Source organism: Loxodonta africana, chromosome 16 (genome assembly GCF_030014295.1).
Source record: "Loxodonta africana isolate mLoxAfr1 chromosome 16, mLoxAfr1.hap2, whole genome shotgun sequence".
Lineage (NCBI taxonomy): Eukaryota > Metazoa > Chordata > Mammalia > Proboscidea > Elephantidae > Loxodonta > Loxodonta africana.
In genome coordinates, this window is record NC_087357.1 from 21,828,900 (window position 1) to 21,843,076 (window position 14,177).

Consider the following 14,177-nt stretch of genomic DNA (forward strand, 5'->3'; position numbering starts at 1 on the left):
CAAGGAGGTTACGGCCACACCTCCTTATTCATGCGCATTATCATCTGAGGTTATCACGTTGTTCAATCAAAAGGGCAAAACTTAATACTATTTATAACCTAGTTGTTCTTCAGTTGTCCAAGGGAAGAAAAATAACAGCACTTTAGGGCAAAGATGAGTATGTTAAATAGGAGCCAGAAACTAAAAAATATGAAAACAAGAATCTCATGAAAATTCCTGAAGTTCATTTTCCAAATTCCCTGTGACCACAACAGCAAATCATGGAAATTCCTTTTTTCACACAAGCCTCTCTCTAGAAAGCACATGTGGAAAAAAATTGTGTATAGCCATGTCTCTCTCTTAAAGCCACTCTCGGACGAGCACAAATCCACCTGTCCTTAGAGGTGGCCAATGTGTCCTGCTCACACAGTCCCGGCATACACAGCTAAAGAATCAATTCTTGCTCCACTGTTCTCAACATATAAGAATTAAACATCCAAAAGAAGAGACAACTCCTCTTTGACTGCAAGTGACAGAAACCCATCTCAAACTAGCTTAAGCTACTGACTTCCTAAGTGGACATTCCAGTATCGGAGCTGGCTGTAGAGAATTAAACAGTGCCATTAACGCACTCCCCCTCACAACCATCCTAATCTTCTGCAAATGAGTGTCTTCCATTCAGTGTGTGTGTGTGTGTGCGCGCGCGCGCAAGAAGCCATAGATGTAGACCCTCTCTGCCTAGTGAAGACTCAAAAGTGTCTTTCATTAACTACCATGCCTGTCCCTTGACCAGTCATTATGAGAACTTATGATCAGCCTGGGTCACATGTCTGCAAGAACCAAGTGGAATAAACAGGGTAGTCTCCAACAGAAAAGGGGGAGAGGAGATGCTGTCACAAGAAAAAAGATGGTGCAGAGAGAGATGCCACCTTCAGTAAGTTACTGCACTGTGAACGTTTGATTTCTTGTACTGAGAAGCAGGCACGTAGGCGTTATCCTTAATATCTGAAAACAACATCTTAATTTAAGAAGAAAGCACAAAACAGGGTACACCAATCAAGCGCTTTGGGGAGGTGAAATGGGAAGGGGGTTGAGGGCGAATGGAAGATGCTTGGCTTTATTCTGAAAGTAGAAATGGTTTCTAAGAGTCAAATGTACTTCTTAGGCACCTGACGATGTCTTGCTTTCGTCACTGCAATTCTGGGTTTCAGACATTCCTTCATTTATGGGCCTTGGCTGAAAGGGGCTGCCACCTCGTTCTAAAGAACTGTTTTTTCCTAACTTTCAACTGAATCATCCCAAGGGTTTGCCCAAGAGCCTTCTGCCCAGCCTCACTCCTCTTCTATTACTGAGATGCTTTTTTTAGATTTTATTTTCTACCTCCACCCATCAATTCAAACTCCCCCCTTGAGTTTAAAAGAGCTGGAGAAACATGCATCTTTTAAAACCTCACGTAGGACCCAAGTCTCGCCCAACTTCAGGAGCCATTGAAAGAGGAAGAGTTCCAAGTGGGAAACAAAAAGGCAGGTCTCATTAACAGGGCTGACACGTTCCACCTAGGGTCTGGGGACCATGAGATATACCAGTCCTAAGGCACGGGCTGTGTGTTTTACCTCCTCAGCCGTTTGAAACACCTGCGATTGCTTCATCTTGGCATCTAGGCAACCTAGGCTGTGTCTCTGTGAGAGAAGCAGCCAGCCCGTGCCCTGGGAGTGGGAAAGACAAGTGGCCTTTGCCCCAGTGAGCCTGCACATATCATGACCCCATCTCATTCAAGCCTATTAAACAGTCTGGGTGATGCCCTTAATCACTGCCTAGATCCACCCGCTATGCAGGCTTTGGCTGGAAGACAGGTTGCATCACACTGTCCAGAGTTCTTCAGAAGCCTCACATTGCAGGCAGGCTACGGCTGGACAGACACACTTTCAGGGAAGGGCAGAGCATGGATGTGGCACGTCTAGAGGTACTCTGAGTCCCACTCAGGAGACAATGGAGACATCTGCCACATCCTGTTGCACCAGCAAGGGTTTGATGAGCTGGGGTTTTCTCAGTCAATGCATGTTACTATCACCATTTGGTCCTCTCCTCCAGCCAACAGAGAACTCTAAGTATGACCGGTGCCTGGTCTAACTGACATTTACGCTCACCACTCTGAGCCCCTGAATCTCAAAGTCCCCTCTCCAATCCGGTGATAGGGCAAAGTGCATGTTCATAACTGCTCTGGGCCTCTTGCTCAAAAGGCAAAATATATCCCCAATATTCTCAGTAGAAGCGTGTGATATAACCTGTCTTAGGTTTCAAAAAGCCATCTCAAGTGTGGGAATGAATGTAGGAGCCAAGGGTGGGGAGAAAGAGACCAGTTACAAAGGAGGGCAGACAGAGACCAGTGAAGAGATGATGGTCAACTGGACCCCAGAGGTAATGACAGAAGTGGTAAAAAGTAATCAAATCCCACATGTATTCCATGCAATAAGCTGATTGGTTAGGAGATGACATAGGTCCTGGGTGGCACAAATGATTTACGCCTAGCTACTAACTGAAAGGTTGGAGGTTCAAATCTACCCAGAGGTGCCACGGAAGAATGGCCTGGTGATCTACTTCCAAAAGATTGCAGCCAGTGAAAACCCTTTGGAACAGTTTCACTCTGAAACACACAGGGTCGCAATGAATCAGAATCGACTCAATGGCAATGGGTTATAAGCTGACAGGATAGGTCAATGGACTGAGTGTAGGATGGAAGAGAAAAAGGGCAATCAGGAATGAATTCCATGATTGGGGCCTAAGCAACTGGTCACTGTTCCTAATCTTTACTGAGATATGGAACACTGGGAGTAACAGGTTTAGTGATGGTGAGGGAGGTAGACAAGAGCTTGCTAATTTCTGCCCATGTCTACTTGACATCCAAAAGGAAGATGAGTCTGACATTCAGGGCACAGCTTGGGACTGGAGCCAGAACCTGGCTAATCATGCGAATATGACCAATTCCTGACTGTGGAACCCTGGGAAATTCACCCAAATCACTGGATTTTCATTTTAAGTGTCAAATAGGCAAACAGTTAACACACCCAGCTGCTAACCAAAAGGCTGTCGGTTTAAGTCCACAGAGGCACCTCAGAAGAAAGGCCGGATGATTAATACCCCAAAAAATCGGCCACTGAAAACCCCATGGAGCACAGTTCTACTCTGATACACATGCGGTCGTCATGAGTCAAAGTCATCAGCAACATTTCTTTTATGTACAAAATGGACATAAGAGTAAACTTTCCTAGCCAGTCTTTTGAAAAAATCACACATGCACACACACACTCTCTCTATGGTCCCGCTCTTCTGAGTTCCCAGTACATTCCAAAGGACAATTCTGAAATCCAAGAGCTACATCTTCTAACTGAAAGATCAGCAGTTCAAATCCACCAGGTGCTGTTTGGAACTCTATGGGACAGTTCTACTTTGCCCTACGAGGTCGCTGTGAGTTGGAATCAACTCGATGGCAATGGTTGTTTTTTTTTTTTTTTTAAATATTAGTTTACTAAAAGGGTTGGAAATCTGACCCACAAGCCATTAACAAGCCAACCATGGAACAATTCTATATACCCTACAACATCACTGTTGAAATATACCCATTTTCCATAATAAATAATCAAGTTCTGGATTTCCCAGTTTTGGCACTCTCTTAAAGAGTTCTGTCACCCCATCCCAGCATTCCTAAGGAACAACTGAGTTTAAAATAAGGTTGGAGAGAGATGGAAGCCCTACAGGCTAGGCTGGCCTTCTAGAACTTCTGTGTGAACCACGTTCCAGATAAACACGGCTGTGGTGATTAGACACGCTCTGCTGTGAGCTGGAATGGATAACGGAGCATATCAAGTTACTGGCAGACCATGCCTACAGTCACAACCCAAAATTATGCTTTCCCAAAACATGCTATCACACCAGGTAGAAAATAGAGACACGTACAAGTTCTGTGTTAACCAAGAAGATTCTGAACACTCTCTAGTTACGATGAATTCAGATCCATTCCGAACTAAATCAACTCCAGTCCCTCACCAGAAATTGGTTTTCCGCTAAATTAACAAGGCACCACCGCAGGAAGGGAGAAAGCCATATGTCAAGAAATAAACTGCAGGGCTCCTTGGCTTCAAGGTACTTACAATCAGGTTGGGGACACAAATCCCATACATAGAGTTAATCAGCAGGACAAGACATGACAAGCAGGACAGGATAAGTGCCAAATGAACACTTCTGTTTTATTTACTAGAAAGATAAACATAGTCAAAACCATGAGCTTAGCTCTAAGTGGATTCACGTTAATGTAAAGCAGGCTCCCGCGCTGGGTAAATGGAGCAGGTGCTGAAACTAAGGAAACTTTCCAAAGTATGTCCCAGTCTTGTCCCTGAGATGCTGAGAAGACCTGCTGTCAAGTAAGCTGTAGGAAGTACTCCTCTAGAAAAGGCTCGAAGCACCCAGCAGAGTCCAGATCCTGCTAATGTACTTTCTTGATAAAATCAGTGTCTCCCTAAACCTATTTTAAGAGTGAACCCTTTTTTCCCAGTAACCTTATTAACACTCAGCGAGACAACTATCAGGAAACACTAGCCTAGAGCTGCCGAAGACTCTTCCCCCAACACAGAAAGAACACAGCAGTGAGAAATGGCTCCGAGCTGATTTGAGGCTGCCAGCCCTCCCTGCATTTACCATGGGCTGATCTTTAACATAGCAACAACACAGGGCAGCTCTTCAAGACAGGTACGTTTTCCCAGAAATATAATCCAGGGTCATATTCCTGACCAAGGTCATACACAGCATCAAAAAAAATCATCTCTTTGCCCAATAATATGTCATTAAAACAGAGATACTGTAACTAAAAACTCTCCACAATTATTTGAAGGTGTAAGTATAGTCCCAGACCTCTAGAGTAGCCCTAAATGTACTGATCATATGCAGGGAGCTAAGGTGTACCTAAAGTATATAAGATTTATGCAGTGAATTATGTAAAATGACTATACTTCAAGTCCATAAAACAGTGATAATATCAGCCAACTTTAGAACCTATTAAGTGACTTGGAAAAGGAGGGTGAGAACGGTTGCACAACTTGAAGCATGAACTCACTGTCGCTGAATTGTACGTGTAGAAGCTGCTGAATTGGTGTATGCTTTGCTGTGTATATTCTCAACAACAAAATTGAAATCTTTTTTTATTTTTATTTTTAAACCTATTAACCATTGAAGAAACAATCATTTCGTTTGCCTGTTTTGAAGGTGAAAGGCCTTGAGGAGGTTGACTTGGATGGGCTGGGTCCCTTTTATGGGGCAAGGTGGAGTAACGGCATCTCTTTTAGGGAAGCCTGAACTTTCTCTTTTATTCCATTCCCCCAGGGACATTAAAAATCATTCCAATCATGTTGAATCTAACTCTTAACACACTGCTGATAATTGCAAAAATTGAGACCTTTCCAGGAAACTAAAAAAAAAAAAAAAACAAACTTTGTTCCTTGTTTACTATTTTTCCCAGGAATCTATCCTAACAGAGTAAGTAATACGAGGAGGGAGGGACAGAGATCTATGCACAAAGATGTTCATCACAGGATTATTTAGAATAGCGGAAACAAACGGAGAACATCTCAAGGCCCAATTATACAGCATTGATCAAATAAATTCAGATATAATCACATTATGGGCTGATTTATATGGTCATTAAAGACCCTTAAGAATTTTAACGACATGGGAAAGTGCTTATTAACTACAGTGATTTTCATTTTGAATGAATACAAGGCTGGAAATATACTATGAGGTCAAGCGCATTAAAAACAAATACAAATATTAGAGGAAAAAGTCCAGAAGAAAACATACCAAATTATTCATAATGTAATCTCTGGGTGGGGAGGTTATGGTCTGTTTTTAAAAACCGTCTATAATGAATATGAATTTTATGAGTGAGAAAAGCTACATATAAAAATTAGTTTCACTTACTTTAGAAGGTAGGCTGTTTATCAAACATTAGCAAGTCTTATTCTTAAGTAAGATATCAAACACTAAAGATTTGAATTTCAACTGAAGAAAGATGATTTTGAAGAGAAGACTTGGGCGCGGGGGAACAGGTAATAGCTATTTTCAAATATTCAGGGCGTGTAATTTGAAATATGACCAGAAGGAACCCGCAAAACTCAAATCAAGGGGTGAGCATTTCAAGGGAAAGACTTCAGCCCAACATGAAGAAAGAACTTTATTAACAACCCATACTGTCCCAAAAGAAAGCGGTCTACATCAGGAGACAGACCTCCTATCTTTGGGAGCACTGGAGAGCAGCAAAGACAATGGACAACTACCTAACAATGATTCAGTCTCAGAGGGGTGGGCACCGGGTGAGATGACATGTGATTTTAAGGCTGTGACTTTCTGTGATACTAATCTGAAGGGGATAAAACTGCTTACACAATCCTTGACCAGATATTTTCTATTACCACGGTGGTCAGCTGCCAAACTCTGAACCCAAACCTCAAAAACTTCAGAAGCTTTGGACTTTTGACTGCATTTTGGCCCAATTTACATCCACTCGCTCCCTTCAAAGTACTACTGATCCCGACATACTCGCAGCTCTCCTTATGAAAACGTTCGTGTTTTTTACAGTGCTCATGGGCTTGCTCTGTATCCTGAGACAAAACATATACCCGTCTGTGAAATGGGAAAGGTCTGACTCAGCAGTCACTAGGAAGCACATGCCAAGTATTCTAGAAACTCTGGCTGAGTCACAGATAAAGGGATAAAAGAAAGGGTGGAGACAGCCAAGATGGAAAGCTTTCAAGAAATCAGGACAAGTTCATAAGCTCACATCACCCCAAATTCACTACAGCATGCTTGCCCTTCCCACAATGTGCGTCCATAACATTTACACCCAGAAACCAAATTCCTAGCCACCATCACGGCCTACTCCAGTGAAGCTGGAGGGGCACCCTAGCCCTGCTCACTCCATCCAGGTAGGCTGGGGGCTCCTCCTGGTGTTCCCCCAGCAGCACTTACTAGGCCCAAAGTACCCACTAACTTGCCTCTTCCTTCCCCAGTCCCCTTTGCAGTGGAGTTAAGGGGATGGGCACTCTGGAGTCAGTCTGTCTTCTTTCACATCCTGACTCCCACACATGGAACCTTGGGCAAACACTTAACTTCCCTGTGCCTAGTTCCTCCTCTGTTAAATGAGGGTGATAAAAGTGCCTACCACATAGGGTGGTTGTGAGGTTCAACAAGTTGACATCTCCAAGGCACCTAGAACAATGTCTAACGCAAAAGCACTACAGACTTACTTGCTATTGTTATCACTCATCCTCGACCCCACTTTCCCTCAGTATCTAGAACACTTCTTCTCATATTGTAAGCAATCAGTGAATGAATCAATGTGTGAATCCACGGTAAACACAAGACCGAGAAAGACCAAATAAAGCTACTTATCTAAGTTTTAGGGAAGAAAAGGGAGAATTCTTTCCCTAAATACATTCTAAGTCAACAGAAATTTAAGATAATCAACACCACTCTTAAGGAGCCAATTAAAAGTTTGAACTGTTCCCCATTTCATGCCAGATTGTCTGGAGGCTATAAACCTGGTATCTTAATCTCTCTAACGGGACATCTCTTCCACCCCAAATCTGTTCTTCCTCCGATATTCGCCACTCAGCAAACGGCATCAACATCCAACTACCTCGGACTCTTCTTGTTTCCTCCATGCCAGCTTCTAACCCATCAGCAAGTTCTGATGATGTTCCCTTCAACCGATTCCTCCCGTCTGTTAACTTTCACCATCCCCACTGCCAGCAGCTTAAGATGAGTGACCTTATGGTAACAGCCAAAGCCCTCAGTGATTTTCTGAGGTGGTTAGGGTTGTAGTCCAGATCCTCACCATGATCCTAGCCCAGGCCACTCCCCCTATGCCCTCATGATACTACATGGTTTGACGTTTGCTTGAAATGTTATACCCTACCTCCTCTCTCCCATACCTTCAACTGGCGAACTCCAACTGGTCCTTCAAATCTCACTGTCAATGCCATTTTCTCATAGGGTTGTCTTGGGGGACAACTGTGCTCCCCATCAACTTCTCAGTGGAAATCAGGACTCCACGGTCGCACCCTCACAGACCCCGCCCACCTTCTTCATGGCTCGTAGTACAGAGCTGCCCACCCGCGTAGCAGCTGTGATGGTTCTGCTGGGCCTCAGCATCTAGACAGAGCCTCCTCACACACACCAAGTGCCAGTGAACCTCCACTGGAGAGGAGGAAAATACTACCCAGGCCAAATAACCCATCAAAAGACTCTTAACGCATTCATTAATGAAGAGAAGGCTCTCCAAGCAGCTTTTTGGTTATTAATTGTTGAGTAGGTTCTCCCAAAACTCTTCAGAAACAAAAAGCAGAGGTTCATCGTGCCTTCTGTGCTTACTGGAAAATGCTCGGCGCAGGCAGCACTGGCCTCTCTGAAATTCTACTCATACACTACATGTCCTCAGAGTTTTCCGTTCTTTCAGCATTTAAGCAATAACAACAAAAAAAGGGTACACCACCACTGTCTGGTGGGCTTTGTTCCTCGGATTCAGGCCGCTTTCTCATCCCACACCTCAATGCTCATTACACAACAAAACACACAAGACCAAGCAGCAGTACAAATCTACTCCAAGGTGAAATTCCACATCTACTTCAAAAGGAAACCCCCAAGATAAAATTGCAGGAACTTTTGAAGCTTTTTGCTGTTTTCTAAGATACATACTACACCAAAATACTGCCATTTTTGGTATAGAATCGTTTTTTTGCTGTGTACAAAGGAAGTTAAATGAAAGTCTTTGTCTAGCAAAGGTACCGGAGGTGGTATCCAGGGAGTGGCTACTAACCCCACAGCTTACTGGGCCGCTGCAGGCAGGGCAACCAAGATGGCCTCAAACACCACCAGGCAGCACCACTCGGCTGCTTGGCGCTTGTTTTTAAGAGGATAAGAGGTGCAAAGAATCAAACATACGAATTTAAAAACACCAGAAAGAAAAAAGAACTAGTTATTTGAATTAGAAAACGGGATGAGGAAGACTGGGGAGAACGGAGGAGACTGGGACAGGTGGTCTGTGTCTCTGGAACTTTAAGAATCCAATGAATTTATGGGGGGTATCCCCATTAAAAAAAAAAGCTTTTTTTCTTTTTTTTATGGGGAGACAGAGAGTGTCAGGGTAGTACAAAGAGTTAATGTGCTCGGATACTAACTGAAAGGTTAGAGTTTCGAGGGCCTTGGAAGAAAGGCCTGGTGATTTACTTTCAGGAAAGCAGCCACTGAACACCCTGGGGAGTACAGTTCTACTCAGAAACACGCACGGGGTCACCATGAGTCAGAATCAACTTGACCACAACTGGAATGGGGAGAGGGAAAGACAGAGAGGCAGAGAAGGCTGATCCATTGTATAAATTCTCAGTTGTGGACCAGCCAATCAAGACTTCATATCCCTGGGGAATAACTTCCTCTCTCCTCTGAACACAGTTTAGGAGCAGGTGGATTATAACAAACAGGGTGCTATATCAGTTACAGGAACTAAAATTTGTGGGACTTGTTTTTTAATTAAAATATCTGATAAACTTTACTCCACTTGTTAAGAACATTTATCTTACACGTTAATATTTTATAATGTGGTAACCCAAATACCACATGGAAAAAAAAATCCAAACAGATTAAAATATTCTAACAAAATGCTTTAAATTTCCATTTTAAGATTCTGCCCCAAATGGGTAAGGGAGAAAGTTATTTTCTCAGCAACTTGTAATAGTTATAACCTCTAATGACTACTAACAAACACTGAACACTTCTCTATTTTCAAAGTTAAACCTCAGAAATAATTATGAAATAGCTTGACCCAAAAGTTACAATAAATCCAAATTTCAGAGAAATTAGGAAGCTATCTTTAGACAATTATTTTGAAACACATCTGATGAAACCGTGTGATGTGACAACATTTAATTTTAAAGCATGAAAAACAAAGTGTGAGAAAGAGCCCCAGTGTCTGAAGAAAAGTTAGCCATTCATCAGCGAACCTAACATGAACCAGACCCTTCTGGCCAATGTTGGACTATACAAAGACTCAAATGATATATCAGCCATAATTCAGAATGCTTCCTTTATAAATAAAGACACATTGTAGCTGCCAAGTTGGTTTTAGTAGATACATTATTCTATGACAACTGAAAAGGCAATCATAAATTTGTAGCCCCAAATGCATGAATCCTCTGTCCAAAAAATATACATGGCCAGGTAAATGAAAAGGTCAAGGTCCCCAGTCTTCCTTCCACCCCACTTTCCCATGTCCCTCTACTAACTCCTCCCCTTCAGAGTGTCCCACCTCTCAGCCCGTAGTGTCAAGTAGAGATTGCAGAAATACACAATCACAAGGCTGACTCATCTAACCAAAGTCACCACTCAAGTGCCACAAACATTCAGCATTTCACAAATTGGGTTCCTTTTTGCGAAGCTTATGGCTTTTCTCCTCTCCCCAGCTCCCCAGCCTGCCCTCCCCCACAAGCCCACAACCTCTCTGTGGGGGCCACTCCCTAGATTCCCAAGAGCAAAGTAGCCGGCACAAAAGATCGCATTACAGTTGCCAGCTGTGGCTCCTTTGGACAAGGGTCTCCATCTCAAAGGTGGTGTGTGCTCCCAAGTGGTTGCTATGGTAAACATGCCTTCTATTAAAGAGCAGAGGAAAAAGGAACTGAAGTCCCCTCCCTACTCCCCCGGCCAAAATCCACATTGGCTCTGGAAAAAAACCAGTTAAGTCTCTCCAGAGCCTTAATTTCTACACATGAAAATAAGGTCCTTAGAACCTAAATTGTGGCAACCATTCTTGTTGGGATTTGGGCAGGGGGGGCGAGGTGGGGGTTAAGGGCAGACAGCATTCTCTCTCTCTCTGAATAGACAAATCCCTACTCTTTCACGGGGGAAAAGCTCATCACTACAAGCCCATGGAGCTCCATGCCACATCCAGGAGGGGCTGTCCGCTCTGAAGCACTTCCAGGATTTATACCTTCTCTCCACACTCAAAGAGAAAAAAAGCCCCCCATGAGATCTTAAAGATAATGTCCTTTTCTCCATAGCTAGAAAATGTGGAAAAACCTCACCAAGCAATCCCAAAAGCAGAGAAATGAATTTTTGAAGCCTGGACTATATTTGGAAACTCAGGGAGGCAAGAAAAGTAAAACAGGCCACCTCGTGTTACCTTCTAAGAGAACTATGTAACTCTCACACTTTTTAAAAATCTGTGTATATTGTTAAGACATTTTTAACATGACACTCACTTTTCTAAGAGAAATCTGCACCAGAACCCCTGGCCAGCAATTTCTTTAAGCCTAGGTCACTGTCCCTGATAATGTCCCCATTCATAGTAAGGAAAAGTAGAATCAGCCATGGAAAGTTACTTTTAACACACCACAGGGCCCTGGAAACGGAGTGGGGAATTGGATCTAGTCTTTGCTCTAGCCACTAACTTAGCGTGTGACATTGGGCAATTCACTTGGCATCTCTGGGCCTCAGTTTCCTTTTCTGAGAGCAAGTTGGGCCTAGATGATAAGAGATCACTTCCAGTCCTCAAATCTTGACATTACAGGAGCATGTCTAATTAGGAGCATCCATTTATTACGGGCTCAGGGGAAGGAGGGTGTTTCTGGCAAATATCAATCTTCTTTCTGTTTGCCTCATACCATAAGAAAATAAGACATTTTTACAAATGATAGCTCAAAATGTGCTTTTATGGAAATAAATTATTTTGTAATATACATATATATACCCACACATATGTATACAGTCTCATATATATGTGTGTATGTGTATACACACACATATATAAGCTTATGTTCATATAACAGAGGCATAATTCATTAAATAATGTATACTCAATTATAGCAAGCTAAAGAATGAGGCAGTCTAAAATAGAGGCAAATATATTAACGATAACATTTTCCATGATACTTAAATTAAAAATACATGAATTGTTTCATGTTTTGCCTAATTCTACCTGTTATGGAGTCATTTCAAAAATGTTTCCCATTAATTATTTCTAAAGTATGAAGTCCAGCTCTTGATATAAACATATAGAAGGGAATATTCTAATAAGGCTGAGCTATCTTCTCAAGAGGTTAATTTGTAAATTTCACTTTCAAAGCCCACAAAATCCTAAGAAAGTGCATTAAAAATATATGTAGACACACACTTTATGTTGCAGTCTCTTTGTCCTAAAAACAAATGTTTCCTATATCCAGCCCACACACTTTCAAATCCATGGATATACAGATTAAATTTTATGTAAGCCTTTCCAAGTTCACTTCTACTCTAGGTTTAGAATCAATCAGCCCAGGCACCCCCCAGGAAAAAAAAAAAAATCTAATGTTAGTGTAGAATGTTATTTTTCAACAAATATTATGATAAATTGTGGGAAGGGTCTGGCATTTGTAAGCTTAAAATCCAGGGCTTCTTTTTGAGTTTTCTGATTCCTTCCTCCTCAACCTTCCCTCCCCCAAATGGCTTTTTCAGAAAAGGTTTCGGGTTTTTTTTTTTTTTTTAATTGCTTTGATACCATTTCTACTCTCCCCCCAAACCATGGGCCCCATAAGACTAGATTAAATACATGGAGAAAAAGGAGATGGGAAGGTTTAGAAAATTTCAGGGTAGACTACGATCTCTAAAGTCCAATAGCAGAAAAAGAGTACCTTATACACATAAACCATATCCAAACAGCATTCCAAAAAAAAAAAAAAAAAATTTTTTTTTTTTTTTTTTTTTTTTAAAGAAAGACGGACTGACAAAGGCCTGTTATCATCAAAAGAGCTTTTTCTTCATCTCCCCCCAATGAAGGAAGCAACTGTCTTTGTGAGGTTACTTACAACGATGTGTGCCGGGGATGGAGACCGGGCGTCCTTGAGGGCTTGTCTACTCTGGAGGCTCCCTGCTTGAACATCAAGCAGTGGCCATTTCATCTGGAGATACTGGATGGAGGAAACAAAAATGGAAAGGGAAAACAATGAATTTAGAAAAGAAATGCAAAGCAGCTAGAACAAGAGATAACTGTTACATGTGTCAGAGACTGAATAACTTAAAAGTGTGCAAATAATAACAAAATCAAGCAATGCCAACTGGTCCTTCCTTCTAGTTCATGTTCAGTGTGCACATATCTAGAACATCAATAGTCTTTGCATTCAAACTAGACAGTAGCTTCAGATAAAATGATATCATTAATACTACCTTGTCTAGAGGGGGCAGTGGGAGGGAACAGACTATTCCTGAGAAAAAAGCAAAAAGAAATCTCAAGCTAGCAGTGTCCTAGGAGACCGTCACTCTGCATCTGCTCTTTCAGCGAACTGTTGACCTTCCTTTTATAAATGTCATCATGCTTCACTTTAAAGAAGGCTGAGTACATGTGGACAACCTTCCTTTACCCAGTAGAGGCTACTTGAGTGAAGCGAGGACAGAATTTCTCATCCCTTCCAAAAGCCTACAAAACAAGAATATTTTTCAGTAAAAGACATACAAACAGGGCACAATGCAATTAATACACTCATCCTCAAACCTCTATGCACCAGAAAAATTAGTAAATATGCACAGGTTTACTATAGGGATAAAATAAAGGTGTAAGCCAATTATGTCTATCCCCATCCTTCTCTAGGTAGAAAATGAAGGTATGGGCAACAAGAGAAAGAATGGCTTCGGTCAAAAATGATATATCAGCTTTTAGAGGGACCTGAACACTCAGTTGATCTGACTCTCCATTTCACAGATAGGAAAATTGAGGTGAAATGGCTCGCCCAGTCACAGATATATTCAACACATATATTGGCTACTTCCAGACATGTGATTTTGGTTGATGACATCATCATCAGTTTTACACAAAATCTTCAGACAAACAAAACTTGGACACAATTACAAGGTTTTAACAACGACATCAATACCAGCCTTTGCACCTCTAAGGGCCAACTGACTAAGGCATCAGCTAATGTTTGGAGGGCATGTAAGGAGCCAGCTTGATCTTTTCAGAGACCCAAAGCAAAATAAATGGCTAGTTTTAATATTAATTCTACAGGAAATTTTACTCAATGAACATCAATTAAACCTTGCTCTGTACACCACTTTCTTGCAAGCATTATGCAGATACAAAGATGTCTGCCCTCAGGAAACTTACACACCAGTGCGGGAGCCAATCACACACA

The 14,177-nt window shown here is 42.0% G+C and overlaps 1 protein-coding gene across 40 annotated transcripts in view; it reads right to left on the reverse strand.

Moving 5' to 3' along the window:
• Positions 1-14,177, reverse strand: part of TCF7L2 (transcription factor 7 like 2) — a 238,739-nt gene that overhangs the window by 137,159 nt on the left and 87,403 nt on the right. For 38 of the 40 annotated variants that reach the window (XM_064269290.1, XM_064269287.1, XM_064269285.1 and 35 more), the window contains one exon: positions 12,858-12,959. The exons of the other annotated variants lie outside the window; for them this stretch is intronic. In XM_064269290.1, coding sequence (XP_064125360.1) covers positions 12,858-12,959 — 102 coding nt within the window. The remainder of the gene's footprint in view (positions 1-12,857; positions 12,960-14,177) is intronic. 40 annotated transcript variants of the gene reach the window in all.